At 41.3% G+C, this 17,920-nt stretch overlaps 2 protein-coding genes across 2 annotated transcripts in view; one reads left to right on the top strand and one right to left on the bottom strand.

Annotated features, from left to right (window-relative positions):
• Positions 1 to 1,024, top strand: part of INTS8 (integrator complex subunit 8) — a 44,392-nt gene extending 43,368 nt beyond the window's left edge. The window contains exon 26 of the mRNA XM_045287329.1: positions 838 to 1,024. Within this exon, the coding sequence (XP_045143264.1) occupies positions 838 to 954 (117 nt within the window). The 3' untranslated portion in view covers positions 955 to 1,024. The remainder of the gene's footprint in view (positions 1 to 837) is intronic.
• Positions 985 to 12,574, bottom strand: CCNE2 (cyclin E2). The gene is made up of 11 exons (XM_004697711.2): positions 12,540 to 12,574; positions 12,334 to 12,430; positions 12,180 to 12,233; positions 11,119 to 11,270; positions 10,251 to 10,386; positions 7,554 to 7,700; positions 6,247 to 6,342; positions 4,780 to 4,914; positions 3,214 to 3,325; positions 2,616 to 2,773; positions 985 to 2,266 (listed from the first exon to the last, which is right to left on the bottom strand). Exons 1-11 carry the CDS (start codon positions 12,551 to 12,553, stop codon positions 2,150 to 2,152), a joined length of 1,218 nt encoding a protein of 405 aa, XP_004697768.1. The 5' UTR covers positions 12,554 to 12,574; the 3' UTR covers positions 985 to 2,149.
• Positions 12,575 to 17,920: the final 5,346 nt, after the last annotated feature.

Genomic DNA, 17,920 nt, shown 5'->3' with positions numbered 1-17,920 from the left:
TCTCCCTCACCCACCTCTCTGCTGCTCATCCCCCAAAGAGGAGGTTATATGTAGCTCCCTGTGATCCATTCCCTTTCTCTCCTGGTATCGCCACTGTCACCCCTGGTCCTGAGAGGTTCATCTGTCCTAGATTCCCTGCGTATCCAATTCCCATCTGTGATCCATCCCCTTTCTCTCCTGGTATCGCCACTGTCACCCCTGGTCCTGAGAGGTTCATCTGTCCTAGATTCCCTGCGTATCCAATTCCCATCTGTACCGCTGTGCATCATCTGGTCTAACCAGGTCTGCAAGGCCCTTATTTGAAGCTTTTGCGGACCTCATTAGCTGCTCGCCTCTCCTGTTACTGGTCTACGTATTTCTGAAGACCGGTGTAGCAAGCACCCCGAGCCTTACCGGTCCTTGCAGCTTAGGTTCCATTGTCATCTGTTTTGCTTTAGCCATTAAAAAGATTTTGACTCAGCAACCCCATGATGGAGTAGAGCCGCTTCTAGATTTTCTAGCTGGTAGTCTTTCCAAGAGATCACCAGGTTTTCCAGTGAAGGTGCAAAGTGATTGAACTGCCAACTTTAAAATTGACATCCAAGCGAACAGAACTTTATTAATGTAATGTCACTGAAGATAATCCATAAATGCTCCAGTAATTAATTGGTCTTCTCCTGAAGAGTGGCTGTAGTTACTCTTTGGGCTAATTTTTCTGTAACGATCGGGTTTTACTATTAACAGCTCAATTAATCATTAAACTAGCTTTATCACTGTTAGCATCTGAGTAATTTTATATCATATTAGCAGGACTTTATTTTTACCATACTGCTGTAACACATGTTTTGTTTTTGAAAGATAAAAGCCATTGGCCAGACAGAACTGAATGCAAGCAATCCAGAAGAAGTGTTACAGCTGGCAGCACAGAGAAGGAAAAAAAAGTTTCTCCAAGCAATGGCAAAACTTTACTTTTAAGCAATTAAGATTTTATTTTTTAAACGATGGCCTAAAAATAAACAGTATTAAAAGATTAAGTTTATTAATACATATGTACATTTAGTGGTGGTTTCTTTTAAGACAAAATACTGAAATATTAGTTAACACAAACAAACCCCCCAAAATCTATATACAGACTTCATACCATAAAAATAGCTTAAATTATTTCACATCTGGTAACAGAAAACTAGTTATCCAGTAAAATCTTTTTCGAATTCCATTTCTGAGGCTGAAATTAATAAACCTAATTGATTTCCATAAAGGTGGCTACATACACACATGTTGTGTCAAGGTTTGTTTTTGGTAATAAATAGATTTCCCTAGGAGTCAGCATACAAGAATGCTCTACTGGCTTAAGAATGGAGCTTAGGTCAAGTGTTTTAATCACTTTGACACCTGATAATGTAGACTTCTACAAAGGCCTTAACAATTTGGGGAAGATAAATAACGGCTAAGTCACACTGAAGAAAACTCCTAGGGACAGAGTAATAAAGTGACTTTTTCATATAGTTTTAAAAGGTACATTTTCACCCAAATTGTGGTATAGAAAAAGATTACAAAGCAACTTACCTGGCCAAAACAAACCCCAAATAGGCACCATTGTGCTTATCTTGTTTACAATTTCTTTGGTAATCCTACACAGTTTAGAGCACAATTTAAACATCTGTTCATCTAAGCCCTTCTTACTGTTAAATACATTATGGCAACTTATAAAACATTAGTTTTTACCATTTATAAAAATTAAAGTTTTGTAACAGCTTGCTTTATTTACTTTATTACAACTCAAACTTTGTAAACAAGTTTTCTTTTTAAGAATCAGAATGGATGAATATTGAGACTTAACAGATTCAAAGTACTGTGTCACTTAGTATACCTTTTAAGGTAGCACTTCAGTTCAAAAGTCCAATAAAAAAGTTACTGGTATATCAAGATAACACAAAGTAACACTGGACTGTGAAAAAATGTTGGCGGTGGTACAAATTGCAGCTAGCTTCTGTCTAGTCCTTGGGAATGAAATCATCTTTGTAAACAAGTTTTGCTGTTTAATAGCTAACACAATAAATTTCTCCCTTAGTGCCTATTTTAAGTGAGTGCTGAGGATAATCACAGCTTGTTTTGGTGAAATTGATTGGTTGAGATTTTACAGCATAGTTGGTCAATTCCAACATATCTGCTAATCTAGTTTTCCTGGTGGTTTTTCAGTGCTCTTTGGTGGTGTCATGATGCCTCCATTGCACATGGGTGACAACTGTCCCCCTTTTCTGAAGGTGTTTATGTAATTTACTTCATCCTACAAGTGAAGACATCAGATATTAACAGATAAAGCATCACATAGTAAAACAAGTGTATCCAGACCTAATTAAGTTTCTTAGTCTGTGTAACAAGTCATATTTTCAAAGGTAAACAGTTTCAAGTGCTTCTAAGTATGTATTCATTACTCTTACCTGGACTATTGGCATCGACTTGAGACACGATTTGCAAGCCTGACTTTGATTTCTAGCTTAACTTTTCTAAATTGTGAAATCAGTGTCATAGAACTTTGTCTTCTTGCCATCTTATTTCTGCACAGCCTTACTATCAGTTCCTGTGATTTACTAGATAGTCAAACGACAAGGAAAAAATGCCACAAAAATACATACCAGCATAACCAGGTAATTTGAATGTGTCTGAATGTTGTGTCTATCTTCCATTGGAATCTTCTTAAAAGCCTTCAGCTTCACTGGACTATTGCTCTTTATTACATTGACAAAAGGTACCATCCAGTCTACACATTCAGAAATAACGTCCCATTCCAAACCTAGATAAAAGTTCATAAAAATGTGAAGGTTACATCACTAATGTACATCAATGTGGAGGTTACTCATAAATTTCTTCCAAATGTTAAGGTCGTTCTTTTAAAACTCATAAAAAGAAACCAAAATTAATAAGTTTAGTAAAAAAAAAAAAAAAAGATCACTCTCAAACTACCAATGACTATTTAGAAAGGGAACAGTACTTCAGAGTTTTCTAACCAGTATTTTCTAAATACTAAACTCTCAATCTCAAAGGATTCTAAGAACAAAGCAGAAGGAATCAATGTCAATTCACTTCACATGTCTGCAGGAAAACTTCAAAAGCCCATGGACATTTTTCATTATCGTTTACTTCCATGTGAACTCTTTGAAGCCCCCTGATATTTAACAGGATGTTAACGTTTATAAGTTGGAAGTTGTCAACAGATGAGACCTGAAGCGTTACCTGAAGCTTTCTTTACCACTTCATGGGAAGTAAAATGGCACAGGGCAGCAGCAGCCAGTATTCTGTACTGGAACTCTAATGAATCCACAGCTAGAATACACAGATCTAAAAGCTAACAAGGGAAAAAGCCAAATTACAAGTGCATTAGGAAAATGAGTAAAACATACTCCTACTATAAACAGTAAGTTAATATTTTAGAAAGTTTATGTTTACTGTATGCCAGGAAATACTTAAGCTTTAGGGATCCAGTGAGAACCCACCAACCTGAAGGAACTCAAGTCTTGGGACTGTGTCAGGGAGTAAAGCGACAAGTCAAGAGTTCTGTGGTTGGAAAGTCAACTAATTCTAACTGGGTGAGACAGGTATTACAGGCTTTTGAAGTCTTAAAACAGGGTAACCTTGAGAATGCACTTTAAAGCACGTTTTCCCTTGGAACAAATTCAGAAAAAAAAAAATTGTGTGTGTGTGTATATATATATAAAGAAATTAAGTATATAAATAAGGTATTCATTCCTCTAAAAAAAAAATAGGAGCAGCAAGTGGGCAAGTTAGATCAGAAAGGGCCTTTTATATTAAATCAGAACCTAATAGGCTGATTATGAATGGTTTTCCCCATTGGTCCACAACGTAGAATAATTGGAAGTGAACTTTGAGCTCTAGAAATGGTTTCCGCATTATTTATCAGCTTACAAGTTTTTCCTCATCAGAAGCATACAATTTGCCAATGGCAATTCGGGATGCTGGGAATTTTGACTGAAGAACTTTCTAATATATTTAATGGCTATCTAGTTTTAATGTACTGACTAAATTTAAAACAAGTTTCAACATAGGTGACTGAATGTCCTGCCCCCCTCAGAAACCCCACATAAATTCCATGTGTAGCATCTTCACAGCCCACGATTTTCTTCACTCATTACAGCAGCCTTAAGACTGCTTATGATAGGAGTGGTCAAGGAAGAATGAATCCTCCTCAAGTCACCACTGTCAAAAAGTTTAACCTGGGAAAGTTAAACTCAAAAAGCAAAATGGAGTGATTTGGTGTAGGGGTTTCTGGTTTATACCCACCAGCAGTTCCCTGGGAGAAAGACGAAGCTGCTCCAGTAAAGATTTACAAAGCCCTCATTACCCCATATAGGGCTTCTGGAGTCAACAGACTCAATAGCAATAAATACCTTGGAACCTACAGGTTATTTCTCCCTCCAATAAGCCCTGAGACCTGACTTTTATAAGATGTCTGAAACATTTGAGGAAATGAAGAAACTAAATGTTTATAGAATTCCATCTCCCCTTTTCTACTACTTAGGTATAATCAGCAATACTTCAAATCAAAGAACAGCCAAGTACTAATAAAAGTGTAAAGACTTTTCTAGAATTATTAAGCAACCAAATATATTGGGAACAGGTTTGTTCTAGTCAATTAGAGTGAATGATAATTTCACTATAATAATTCAATATCCTGTTACCTTTTAAAGCCTACATATACACAAGTGTAGAAGCTATATAGCCAACACAAAGATCCAGAAATTAACAATAACATTAGCGTGTGCACAACAAAACTGCCAGTACCTGAGCTATTTGGATGAACTTTTCCTGAGAATACTGAGGTAGAAGAACTTTAGGAGCATCTTTAAGAGCATCAACTTGGAGAAAGAGATTCAGCCAGGAGATGATTGTTACTGGACAAAGTTCCCATTTTAAAGCCTGTTAATGACATTTCAAATGCTTGTTAACCAATGTATACCCCACACCAGTCATTTAAGAAACTTAATCTGCTTTAAACTTACATCTTCAGAATTCTATTATTCTGATCCTTCTCATTTTTATTAAAAATATTTAAAGACATAATCTAAAGCTGCTTTTTTTTATTAAGTCTGTTACTGATGAAGACCACCTGACTATTCCTTGTCTTTTAATTTGCCAAATTTGTTTATCCTATTCCAACTTTTCCAATTTCTTACAGCCTTTGTGGTCTCCCTGCATCTGTTCACTGCTTTACTGAAATTGCCCTTTGAATAGTATTTAATGACTTCTTCAAGGCTAATTTCATTTGCATGTATCTTCTAAAAGGATAGCCCTTCCCTTCTTATGGTCAAAATATAAATGTTAAAAAAAATAAAATTAACAAAACAAAACAAACCCACAGGTTATTTTTTTCCTCCAACAAGCCCTGGGCCTCACTTTTATGATGCCTGGAACATGCTGAACTGGAGTCTGCATGTTTATAGGGCTGCCAGAGGAATCCATCTCCCCTTTACTTCCTTAGTATAATCAGCAGTACTTCAAATCTAAACCTGGAGAACTTATTAAAACCTTATTAAATGCCAGTAAGATCTCATTCTAATAGAGCTATCAGAAAGTTTAACAGTGAACTGAAGGTATTTGTAAATAATGGGTAAGTAGTGGGTCAGATGTCTTCTTTATGTCTGATTTATCCACGATGTCCAAATTTAACTACATACCCTTAAGTAACATTTACCTTGTTAACCTCTTAATTCAGCGGTTCTCAACCTGTGGGTCATGACCCCTTTGGGGGTTGAGTGACTCTTTCACAGGAGTTGCCCGATTCATAACAATAGCAAACTGTACAGAGTTATGAAGTAGCAACGAAAATAGTATTATGGTTGGGGGTCACAACAATATGAACTGTATTAAAGGGTCGCATTAGGAAGGTTGAGAACCACTGTTCTAATTGAAGGTCTAATTAAACACCTTTATGCATCTCTCCTCCACCCTTCTATTAATAGAATTATTTCATTTCTATATGCAGAGAAAGGGCTGGAGAAAATAGAAATTTGAGTCATTATGAATTTCATAGATATACATGATATGCTAAATAGCTACATGTACTGAAAGTAGTTTCCCTTAAATCACTTTTAATCAGTATAAGAAACTAGATCCTAGCTATATGAACCACCAATAAAATTAACAAACAAACAAACAAAACTAGATCCTAGTACTAAAACCTTTATTTACAATACAGCCTTTAAAATTGTTATAAATTGCAACTAGAAATAATGATAATAAAATTATTACCTTTAATATAAAGAGTTCCATCCTTAAGATATCCTCTTCGTTGCATGCACCATCAGTGACATAAGCAAACTCGTGGAGCTTAGGAGCATAGATTTCCTTTAAAATGGAATTATTAAATACAATTAAAGCTGTAATTGAAACAACTATATGCTAACTACAGTTTTTTACAAAGATACCTTCATAAAGTTATAAAATTGACACTACCCAAATTCTGATAGATATATATCTAGATAACTAAATTAGCCATACTATACTGATTATAATCATTATTGATAGAATTGACCTTGAGTCTTAACAAATTAGTACGAGAGTCTTACCTCAACTTTAAAAATCAAAATTAAAAAAAAAATCAAAATTAATAAGTAATATTTAACACTACTTAGTATATTGTCTGGCCAAAACAAGGTATTCAGCAATAAGGTCTAGAAACAACAATTCTTTTACTCTGGTACAAAAGCATGGTTAATAAAAAATTTAAGAAAAAAAAACTTTTGTGTGCTTTGGCTGACAAGAGGTCTACTTGAGCCATTCAGGTAAGTAAAGCTGAAAGAACAAAGAAGAGATGTCTGTGAAAAGGCAAACGATTAGGGTTTCAGCATAGAAAGATGTGAAACAGTATGATTTCCTGTGAAGACAGAATGAATACAAAGTTATTTATGAAAGCTGACAGAACTTGGGGATGGCTGCTGGTAAAGTTCAACAGATGCATATTTGGAAGAAAAAAAATACATTTAATTGCATTTGGGGCATAATCATAATCCTTTTCCTGACTGCAAAACAAGACAGACCAAACTTTTTAGATAAAAGTACCGATGGTATCTGTAATACACTCTAGGGGAAATAAGTTGGTCTTTTTGGTGGACAAAAGTCAAATATAAGGACTAAGTTTACTGGGCAGGTGGATGGAGACTGATGGGATCCCAGAGACTCTAGTCATCCTTTAGGTCTGGATAATAACTCAGCCTTAGGGCTCAATTTATAACTATACCAAAGAGAAGTCTATAGTAAAGGAAGAGAAATGGAAACCAGAAACAAAGGTAGGAAGTAATATTATACTGCATCGATGAAACTATAGATTGTTGCTTAAAGTAAAACTTATTATTCTGTAAACATTTACCTAATCATAATAGGAACTACAATTTATTCTGAGGATAATGTTGAGAAAATTTACCTAGGCGTGGGTGGGGAAAGGTATACTTACTTTTTTCCAAAGGCGTCCATGTAATAGTAGTGTACTCTGGGATTAACATGTTAATTTAAAAAAACAAAGTTTAGAATATCTGTATGGATTACCTTTCAGAACTTACCTCAAGTTTGGAAGCAATGAATAAAGAGGTGATTCCAATGAGTTGAAGCATGTTTTTATTGACATCCTTTTGTGTCAACATAAATCTATCAAAAAAGTCTTGTGCAAGATAAAATGTTTCCCTATGAAGAGTGTATACTTCACATACCTAGAGAAGAATTCAAACATTTAAATATTACCCTCTAAAGTTTTCCAAATTAGAATGTCATCTCTTAGCATACCATATGTTAAAAATCTTTTTTTTTTTTATAGAGGATATCAAAGCTAAGACCAAAAACCCACTGCTATGGAGTAGATGTGATTCAGTGACCCTACATATTGTTTCTAAGGCTGTAAATCTGTGTAGGAGCAGAACCTAGGTCACTATGAGCTAATAAGATAAACTCACTGCCCGAGTCAATGGGGACACATAGCTACTGAATAGGAGAGGACAGAACTGCCCCTTTGAGTTTCCTGAGACTAACTATTTAACCAGAGTAGAAAGCCCTTTTCCTGTGGACCTTGCCGATAGCAGCCCATTGGGTAACCACTATGCAACCAGGGTTCCTTGAGCTAAGATGTGAGGTGGTGGGGAACACATGCTAATAGTGGAATACATGTTGGGCTGCTAACCACAGGTCAGCAGTTAAGGCTTTCTACTCCTGTAGAGATTTATAGTGTTGGAGAAATGGGCAGCTCTATCTTGTCCTTGAGGGTTAGCTATGAGTCAGAATTGACTTGAAATTTACAAGGGACAATTCTCTGTCCTACTGGGCCACTGAGTCAAAATCTGACACAAAAGCAGTATTTTCTGGCTAATAAGCCACTTGCTATCAAGTCATTTCCAACTCCATTTGTGTTAGAACACTGGCTTTTTTGAAATAGGTAACATTATCATGCCAAAATTCAAAACAAGGAAATAAAAGTATAGAGATAATGCAGTTGCTGATAAAGTTATTGTGTTAATAAAATTTTTAATGCATATTTTTAAATTAGTGAATGTGGATTTTAAAACTGCTTTCAATTGAGATTTTATGGTTTTCTCCTTTAAGCTATAAAAAGTGATTAGATTTTCAAATGTATCATCTTTGCATTTCTAGACTAAAAGAACATAAAAATTTAACACTACTCTGTTGGTTTTACACATGAGAAAAATAAATGTAACTTTGCTAATGCTGCTTCCATGATCCTTACACACTCATAAAAGCCCAATTATCTTATACCCACCCACGTGACTGAAATACAATCTTCCATTCTAATTACATTTTTTAAAAAAATCGTTTTATTAGGGGCTCATACAACTCATCACAATCCACAGATACATCAATTGTGTAAAGTGCATTTGTACATGCATTGCCCTCATCATTCTCAAAACATTTGCTCTCCACCTAAGCCCCTGGCATCAGCTCATTTTTCCCTTCCCTCATGAACCCTTGATAATTTATAAATTATTATTTCGTCATGTCTTGCCCTGTCTAACGTCTCCCTTCACCCACTTTTCTGTTGTCCATCCCTCAGGGAGGAAGTCGCATGTAGATCCTAGTAATCAGTTCCCCCTTTCCAACTCACCCTCCCTCCACCCTCCCAGTATCGCTACTCATACCACTGGTCCTGAAAGGATCATCCATCCTGGATTCCCGGTTCCTATCTGTACCACTGTACATCCTCTGGTCTAGCCAGACTTGCAAGGTAGAATTCGGATCATGATAGTGGGAGCGGGGGAGAAGAAGCATTTAGGAACTAGAGGAAAGTTGTATTTTTCATCGTTGCTACATTGCACCCTGACTGGCTCGTCTCTTCCCCATACCCTTCTGAAGGGGATGTCCAGTGGCCTACAAATGGGCTTTGGGTCTCCACTCCGCACTAACCCCTCATTCCCTATGATAAGATTTTTTGTTCTGATGATGCCTGATACCTGATCCCTTCGACACCTCGTGATCGCACAGGCTGGTGTGCTTCTTCCACGTGAACTTTGTTGCTTCTGAGCTAGATGGCCGCTTGTTTACCTTCAAGCCTTTAAGACCCCAGACGCTATATCTTCTAATTACATTCTAATAATAAGAAATGACTGGACTCAAAGCTGTTTTGTAGTCTGCAAATTTTATGGTATGTTGGTCAAAAGACTTAGTTTTCCTCTTTAGGATTTATTATATCCATCTGTTTTAAAAATTAAATATCCAAGGTCTATGGTTTGGAGGAAAATCAGTGTGTATTAACATGATGTAGAAACTGCTTCTGAAACTGCTCCCTGAAGTCTAGTCCTGGTTCTTTACTTTTCATGGAAATCAAAGCCCGACCAATTACCGTATATACTCGTGTATAAGCCAAGTTTCAGCACATTTTGTACAGTTTTTGTGGTAAAATTAAGTGCCTTGGCTGATACTCGGGTTGGCTTATACTCGAGTATATTTGGTAGACATTTTGTACCTCTTTAAGTACTCTTGGCACTTAGTTTTCTTGACACCAGGTACAATGCAGTATCTACTGTTAATATGAATTCCAACGTGGGTATGGATTGTAAGGGATGTAGTGGCTGTGTCCAGATGGTTTTCATCTTAGACTGATTTTCTGCTTTGTCACTAACAAACATAGGAAGAACCAAAAAAAGATGGCAGCGAGAAACCAATCATATACTCTAATTGTGGATACACAGAAAACACTTTTTTACATCTAAATATTTTTACTTCATACAGAGACAATACTTTTTAATTGAACATACCTCTAAAAGCCAATCTAGAAGTATTGACCTCATCTGTGGTTCCAAGTCAGAATGCAGAACTTCAAAATGCTTGTCATGAACATATCTGCTCTCTTTTTTCAACATATTTTGCCAAACTTCATTTGAACATCCCCAGCTTAGAAAGAGGTGGGGCATAGTTTAAATTGTGTGGTCTATATAATATACAAACTATCTGTTCTACATAAAATAAATTCAACTTTCAGACATTGAAATCCAACTTGGCATTTGAACCTGAAAGGAAATGCTCTTAAGGTTAATTATGAAAATATTTCCACTTTCATTTTGGGAGCCATTTCTTTAGCATTGAAAAAGCAGAAGGTGCAGGTACTAAAGAAAGTACCTGAACTAAAAGTAACCTAGACAAATAGATTTCAAAAAGAGTGCTTTCAAATTCTCACTTGTATTAAGATTACAGTTTTTTTTTTTAAATGATCACAGTCTTAATCATCTATAAAGAGGATCAATTAAGGGTAAAGTAGAACAAAGCCCTGGGGGTGGCGGTGAATTTAAGTATCTATTAACTGCGATTATTAAACCAGAAATAAGTTACTACTCTTAATATATATTATATCTCTTGGCCAAACATAAATTTTTTTTTTGAAAAATCAAATGAAAATGTATGTTAAAATGTTCCCATTTTAACAATTTAGAAAAATTATTTTGAGAATCAGTGTTTAAAATATCCATATAATTTGCCAAGAATACGGTATTTATAACTAAGATTCTTTAACATTATCAAAAAAAATATTTTCTTTGTCTCTATTATAAAGACAGCAAAAAAGTTCAAAATAAGGCCATATATTAAGTACAAAGGTAGGCATTAATATAAAATTACTGAAATTTTTACCTTAAATCAGGCAGAGGCGAAGGATTTATAAAAAGGTTTTTAAATCTGTAATTTGTAAATCTGGAAAAGTCACTTGTTCCTATTTCTTTGTGGGGTGTTTCAATGATAATGCAAGGACTGATCCCCCCAGATAATACAGGTGGCCAACAGTTCTGTAAAAACAATATAAGTGCAATAAGAAACCAGCTTTTGTCTTGGATCTTTCATAAATGAAAGCTAATATTTCTAAACCGTCTGTAGTTTCCCTATTGTTAGCTAACAAAGCTGACCATCTAGCTAAATTAACTTGACATTCATCAATATGTCATATAACTTATCAGTCTTCATAAAGTCTAACAATCTGGCCATTTTAGACAGTAAAATACAATTCTGGTAATATATGAAGTTGCAGGGAGAGGAGGGGTAGCAACACAATTGCTTCTAAAGTCTAAAATACAAAGCATTTTCAAGATCATAAAATTGAAATTTTCCCTATAGTAGTAGAGGCCTTGGCTGGGTTATTTTTGTTTGTTTTGGTGATGGTAGTTTTTAAAGTAAAACTTGCTCAGCTACATTGGAATACTTAAAAGTAAACCTTAAAGTGGAATCAATTACTTAAAGGACCCTTTTCCTCCATCAAAGCTGGTTAAAAAGGGAAGCACTGTCCCCTCAAGTGCTTTCTGTTAACACACAGGAAGAATAGGTAGGTAGCAGTCGGATTTTGTGGGGCTGTGAGTGATCTCACATCCCTTATGCCCAGAAGCAGCTATTACAACTCTCCACTACAGTGTCAAGTGGGAACAAAGAGCAGTACATCTGATAGATTAGGCGGGCCCTGCCTTACCAAGCAGCTCCAAGAGGGAGGGATTTACAAAGAGGAACTGGCTGCTGGAAGACAACCTTACTCTGGCTGAAGTACAAAGTGCAGACAAACCCCGAAAAGGTTAAGTGCCTTCCTGCTGACCTCTGGGGCATTAAAAATCAAAGAGGAATCTTTCTGTGGCAGAGCATTAACATAACTATCTTTTGCCCTAACCTACATTTGTTTTCCTTAAAACCCATGCAGCCCAGTTTGGCATTACCCTGATCTCATATTGATGTTTCCTGGTGACCTCTTCTTTTCTTTTTTTGACATCCTGGAAAATGGAGGGAGAAAAAAAACCAACCCACTGGTAAACCAAGGTGTAAGGCAGGAAGGAATGAATGAGTCCATCAACCTCCCTCCTCTCAACTCACCTGGGTGGTTTTCCTCTTCTTGGCCTGGACTACCTGGGCTTCTTGAGGGGAATCTGGCTGGCTGGGTTGGGGCTGCTGCTTAGCTTGTAAACGGCTACTGTGGTGAAATTTTAAAAAGGAAGTTTAATTACTAAGTCATGCGTCCTGAAGGCAGCAGTTAGGGTTGAATAAAACACGTCCCCAACACCGAAAAACAAAAAGGTTACCTGCGTCTGGACATCCTCTTCTTTCTGGTGTTTGAAACCTCTGGAAAGGTGAAGAGAGAAAGAGTCAGGTTCCCCAGTCATTCATTTGCGAGTGCCGATTCGACGCTGGTTCGGAGGGTCCAGCCAAGCCCCTCGCGCCACCAGACGAGACCCAGAAGGCGAGAGCCAGGTTGCCAGGCTGTTCCTGTCTCAGCATCGCTATTTTCGGGCACCCGTTTGGGTTTCAAAACTTGCACAAAGCACCCCTTGTACCTGCAACGCGCAGGGAGGCAGCCCACCCCTAAATGGCTCCTTTCGGGGGCCCCCTTACACCCAGCTGGGGGCTCGGGCCGCGTCCCACCTTCCCGCTCCCGCCCTGGCCCGGCGCGGTCTCGGAGCGGGCTGTGGAGAAGCGCGGAGCAGCGGGTTCCGCGCCAATTTGGAGAGCGGCGGTGGCGGGGAAGCAGGGGGCGGAGGCAACCGAGGCTGGTGTCACGTCCTCCTCCTGGCGCCTTTCCCTCCTTTCCAGCCCCCGCGGCCCCCTGGGGGCGGGGGCACCGGGACCCCGACCGCGGACGAGGCGCCAGGGTCAGGAGGACCATCGGAGAGGAAACTGGGATGGTCAGGGGCTTCTGTCCCCGGGAAGGGGACTCGGACCCTCGTCCCCTCGTGCGGGATAGCGCCCCAGTGAGGAATGGGACGGGGAGCACCCCCAGAATAAAAGGATTTTCTGAGGCCTCCCGTTTGGGGGCACCCCCCCGCCACACCCCCAACCCCCTGCCGGGAGTCCTGACAGACGGAATGCAGGGACCCATTCTCTTCAGCCTCCCAGTCCTCCAGGATCCCTCCCTCAGGCTCCCGCCGCCGGCCGGCCGGCCGCGACGGATTGGCCCAGGGGGGATTTCCTCCTCATCCCCGACCACGGTCTGACCCCTCATCCCAGGCCCTGCTCACCGCCAGCCCCGCTACTGCTCGGCTCAGCTGGCGCCGGCGCCAACCCAATATATAGGCCGGGCCGGGCCCGCCCCGCACGCATGCGCCTCACACTGACACCTCGGGACCGCGCGCGCCCGCCCCTCCCCTGCCCTCCCCCGCCCGCCCGCGCGCCGCGCCCAGTGCTGCCCGGAGTCCGCGCCAGAGTCGACGGCGCGTCCCTGCAGGGACCGCTCGCTCTGCCTCTCGTCATCTCTTCACCTGTCGAGACGACTTGGCCGGGCAGTGAAGGGGCTCTCGGCTACGCCCTCCCTGCTCCCAGCTCTCCCGCCGGGACTCGCTGGTCTCCACCCACCCGCAACTCTCGGTTCCCGTTGTGAAAGGGTGCGGCTTGGCCCCGGCTTAAGACCTGGCAAGAGGCGACTCCGGCCAGCATAGAGTCCCTAAAAAGTGCTCAACCTGTGGAGCGTCTCCCGGATGCCCCGCCAAGGCCGCGCGGAACCCGGTTCTTTTTAGAGGCGGACACGCCCCCTCGGGGAGGAGCGGGAGGGCGATCTGGCCAATGAGAGCCGAGGAAGGCAGACCGCGTGGAGCGGCGGCAGAATGTAAACACTGCCGGGCGCGCCGCTGGCCACGTGTCTCCGCGCGCCACCCAGCGGCCCCGGGACCGCTCGCCGCGCGACCGTGCTCCAGGGCGGCATCTTGCCCTGGGCTCCAGCCCGACGACGTAGGTGACACTCCGGTTTTCCCAGCGGCCAGCTCTGCTTTCCCCACTCCAAGTTTCTTTCGCGCACCTAAAGGTAGGACACCTCTCCGGGCTAGGCGGGAGCTACGGTCCCCGGGCCCAGCGCGGCGGGAAAGCGGACGGCCGCACGTGCAGGCTCCGAGCCCGCCCGCCCGCTCGCCGTGCCCCGCCCCACGATCGCCGGCGCGCCCTGAGGAGCCCGCGCTAGCGGCCTGCGCGGGAGAGAGCCGCCCGCCTCCGGCCTACGGCGAAGAGGCGGGTCCACCCCGTTTCCTTTCCGTTCCCCCTAGACTTCGACTTAGGGGGGCTCAAGCTATCCAGGCGCCCGGGCCAGAACTGGACTTGTCGAGTCGTGGGGCTTGTCGACGGTGCTCGGCAGACGGGTCTGACGGCGGGAGAAATGGGCTTGGGCACACCTACAGGAACAAAGGTCGCCGGTATGGGGGAGGGCTTCCTCGAGCCCGCGGCGCCTCGGCTTGCTTCTTGGCCGGCCCGGAGTGAGCCTGTGGGGGCGACCCGGGCGGGCCGGCGTTCGCAGTGGGAACCCGGGCGGGAGCCCTTCCCGAGATGCACCGGGAGGCGGCAGCCCGGGCGCCTGCAGGGTCTCCCGCCCCCCCACGCCTTTTGTCTTGCCCACGCTGGCCCGGGCGCGGGAGCCTGGAAATAACGAGTGAGCAAAGTTCATACATATGTCACACTTGGATTCTGAACAGTCTGGTGACGACGTCGACAAAGTAATTGCTATTATATTTAAGGACATAGCAAGAGGCCCAGCACCTTGTCACTCCCCCCAAACTATACTCTGTAACAACACTGTGATCTCCCAGGGCAGTCACCTAAAATATATGTACATATATAAATCCAAGACCTAAGGAGGATGGAAAGAAAAGGGAGATCTTCCATCAAGCGTGTAACAAAAGAATGGCTTTGAGCATCTGAATACACTGAAAGTCCAGGGTGTTGGTTGACATTTTTAGAATTAATCTTTGCATATTGTATGCTGGTCCCCGGGTTACCTAGTAGATAGATTGCCAACAAGACACTAATTTGAAATGTACTTTGGTTATGCCCTGACTCTTAAGCAAACTAAATGCAATCATAATAAAGGATAAATTAGAAACACTCCCAAGACTGCTTTGTGTCGAAATGAACGGAGTGAACTTGCCACATTACAAATACCTGGACTTGCCTCTCAGACAGATGAAGGTTCTAAAGCTGCAAATCATTGAATCCTTGTGAACATGAACTTCCTCAAGAAGATGCTTATCTTTGGTCGTTTGAAGATTAAATGTGATAATATGTACAGACACCCTCAATTGAATTATGTACCTGGCTCAGTAATAACTCTTCCCCGCTCTTTTGTGAGCTTATTTCCATAGAAATTTAGTTGGAGGTCTCAGGAACCTTCTTAAAGGCTGAATTATAAAATTGATGTTTCTCATAATTCATTTTGTAATGCTTTGTTGGATATATTTAGCAGTGACATCATTTTATATTTTCACCTATTTATATTATTTTCCTACCCATGAGGATCCCTGGTCGTGTAGTGGGTTAGGACTGTGGGGTCCCTACAGGTGTAATCAACTCCAGGCAGTGAGTTTTGGGTGAGTTACCACCCATCCTAGTTTTTAAAATCCGTCTAATTTGAAATGTATAAAATTAATTTATACTTGTAATAATTTTAGACAGTTTGTCTTTTTTTTCTAAAATATACTTCCCCATAGCAAACTATTATATGTATAAATTTATTATTGAATCAATATGTGATGCCTGTTTCCATAGTTTTCCCCTATGCCTTTTGTTCCAGGCTCTTAATCAAAAACCATATTCCTTGTAGCTGCCATGTTTCCTTAGACTCCTCTTAGCCGACGGTGCCTCAGACTTTCCCTGCTTGTCTTCATCTGGGGGGTTTTGAGACTGTCCTATAGGATTTCTTTCTATTGGGATTTTTCTGATCTTTTAAATTTTCTCCTAATTAGAATGTGATTATAGGTTTGGTGAAGGAAACCCATAGAGATGAAGTGCCAAGTTCCTCGTAACATATCAAGGTACATAGTATCTACATGATTTATGACTGTTGATGTTGACCTTGATCACCAGACTGAGATAATGTTTGTCAGGTTTCTCTTCTGTGAAGTTAGTCTTTGCCCTCTCCCCCTTTCCAGACTGTAGTCTCTGCAAGGAAATCACCATGCACCACTTATACTTCAGAAGTGAGGTTTGTCTCAAGTTCAAGTTAACGTTGTAATGCCAGTGAGAAATGCTCAGGATAGAGTTTACTTATTCGGACGTATTACGAAGTTCTTTCAGGTCTGCTAATAAATGCTCCCAGGGGCATACCACTCCACTGTAAATAGCAACCTGAACACATTCAGCTCAAACTCCATGGGTCAGCAAACCCAGCTCCCTGAATTAAGTGTCCAGAGGCTCCTTAGTCTGAAGGCACTCAGCCTTACTTCTGTGGGTCAGCAAGCCCAGAGGCAGCCCGCTACACAAGCCAGCCAGGAGGTACAGAAGCAGCTTTACTGGCTCTTCGGTTGAGAAGTCCACCACTCTGTTCTGTGCTCTGGCTCCTGGTTCTGCTGCTGCTCTTCTGAGCCTGCAGCTGTCTTCTAGAGACAGGAGGCTCACTGTGCAGAGAGCTCAGGGGCAAAGAACGTGCCCCACTCTTGGCTCTTTCTGATAATGAAGTCCATCCTCCTGCTTCTCAAAAAGGCTCATTCCAGGGAATCTTGTTTACAATTACTCACAGGTGAATCTTATCAGTGTCTTCCCCCCAACCTTCTTACCAGACCCATGCAGGCAAAAGGTGGTTTGGTGGGAGTTAAGAGACTTTAGTGACTGGAAGAGCCACATTAAATAATTTACTGCCCTGCAATGGAAACTGTAAAATAAAGTAATATGGTACAGGGTCGCTGTCTGGGAAAGACTCACAGAGAAAGTGGCGTTTTATTTAGTTCATTAATAAAGCTGGACATAGTAGTCAAGCGAGCAAGATTTCCAATTCTAGTGGTAAGGGGAGCATAGAAAACAAATAAATAACATGATCCCTTCAAGACCAGTGGTGAGAGTGGCAATACTGGGAGGGTGGAGGGAAGGTGGGGGAGAAAAGGGGAACCGATTACAAGGGTCTACACATAACCTCCTCCCTGGGGGACGGACAACAAAAAAGTGGGTGAAGGGAGATGTAAAACATGACAAAATAATAATTTATAAGTTATCAAGGGTTCATGAAGGAGGGGAAAAATGAGCTGATACCAAGGGCTCAAGTAGAAATCAAATGTTCTGAAAATGATGATGGCTACAAATGTGTTTGACACAATGGATGGATGTCTGGACTGTGGTAAGAGTTGTATGAGCCCCCAATAAAATGATTTTAAAAACCCAAATAAATATATGTCATATAGTAAGAACTAGGAAGAAAAATAAAATCTAGTGGTAAGATTTCAAATTCTAGCAGTAAGGGGAGCTAGAAAACAAATAAATATAGGTCATATAGGAATAAGAACTAGGAAGAAAAATTAAAATCACAACTTTGCTGGGTTTAGTTGATTCTGACTCATGGTGACCCTATGTGGCAGAGTAGGACTACCCTGTAAAACTTTTTAGGAACTGAAAACACAGGGAATCCAGGGCAGATGAGCCCTACAGGACCAGTGGTGCGAGTGGCGAAACAGGGAGGGTAGAGGGAGAGTGGGTAGGAAGGAGGGAACCGATTACAAGG

This window comes from Echinops telfairi, unplaced genomic scaffold (assembly GCF_000313985.2).
Source record: "Echinops telfairi isolate 266 unplaced genomic scaffold, ASM31398v2 ScPeMD7_1;HRSCAF=3_0, whole genome shotgun sequence".
NCBI lineage: Eukaryota > Metazoa > Chordata > Mammalia > Afrosoricida > Tenrecidae > Echinops > Echinops telfairi.
Note: the sequence above shows the minus strand (reverse complement) of the source record. Positions and strands in the feature narration are given on the sequence as shown.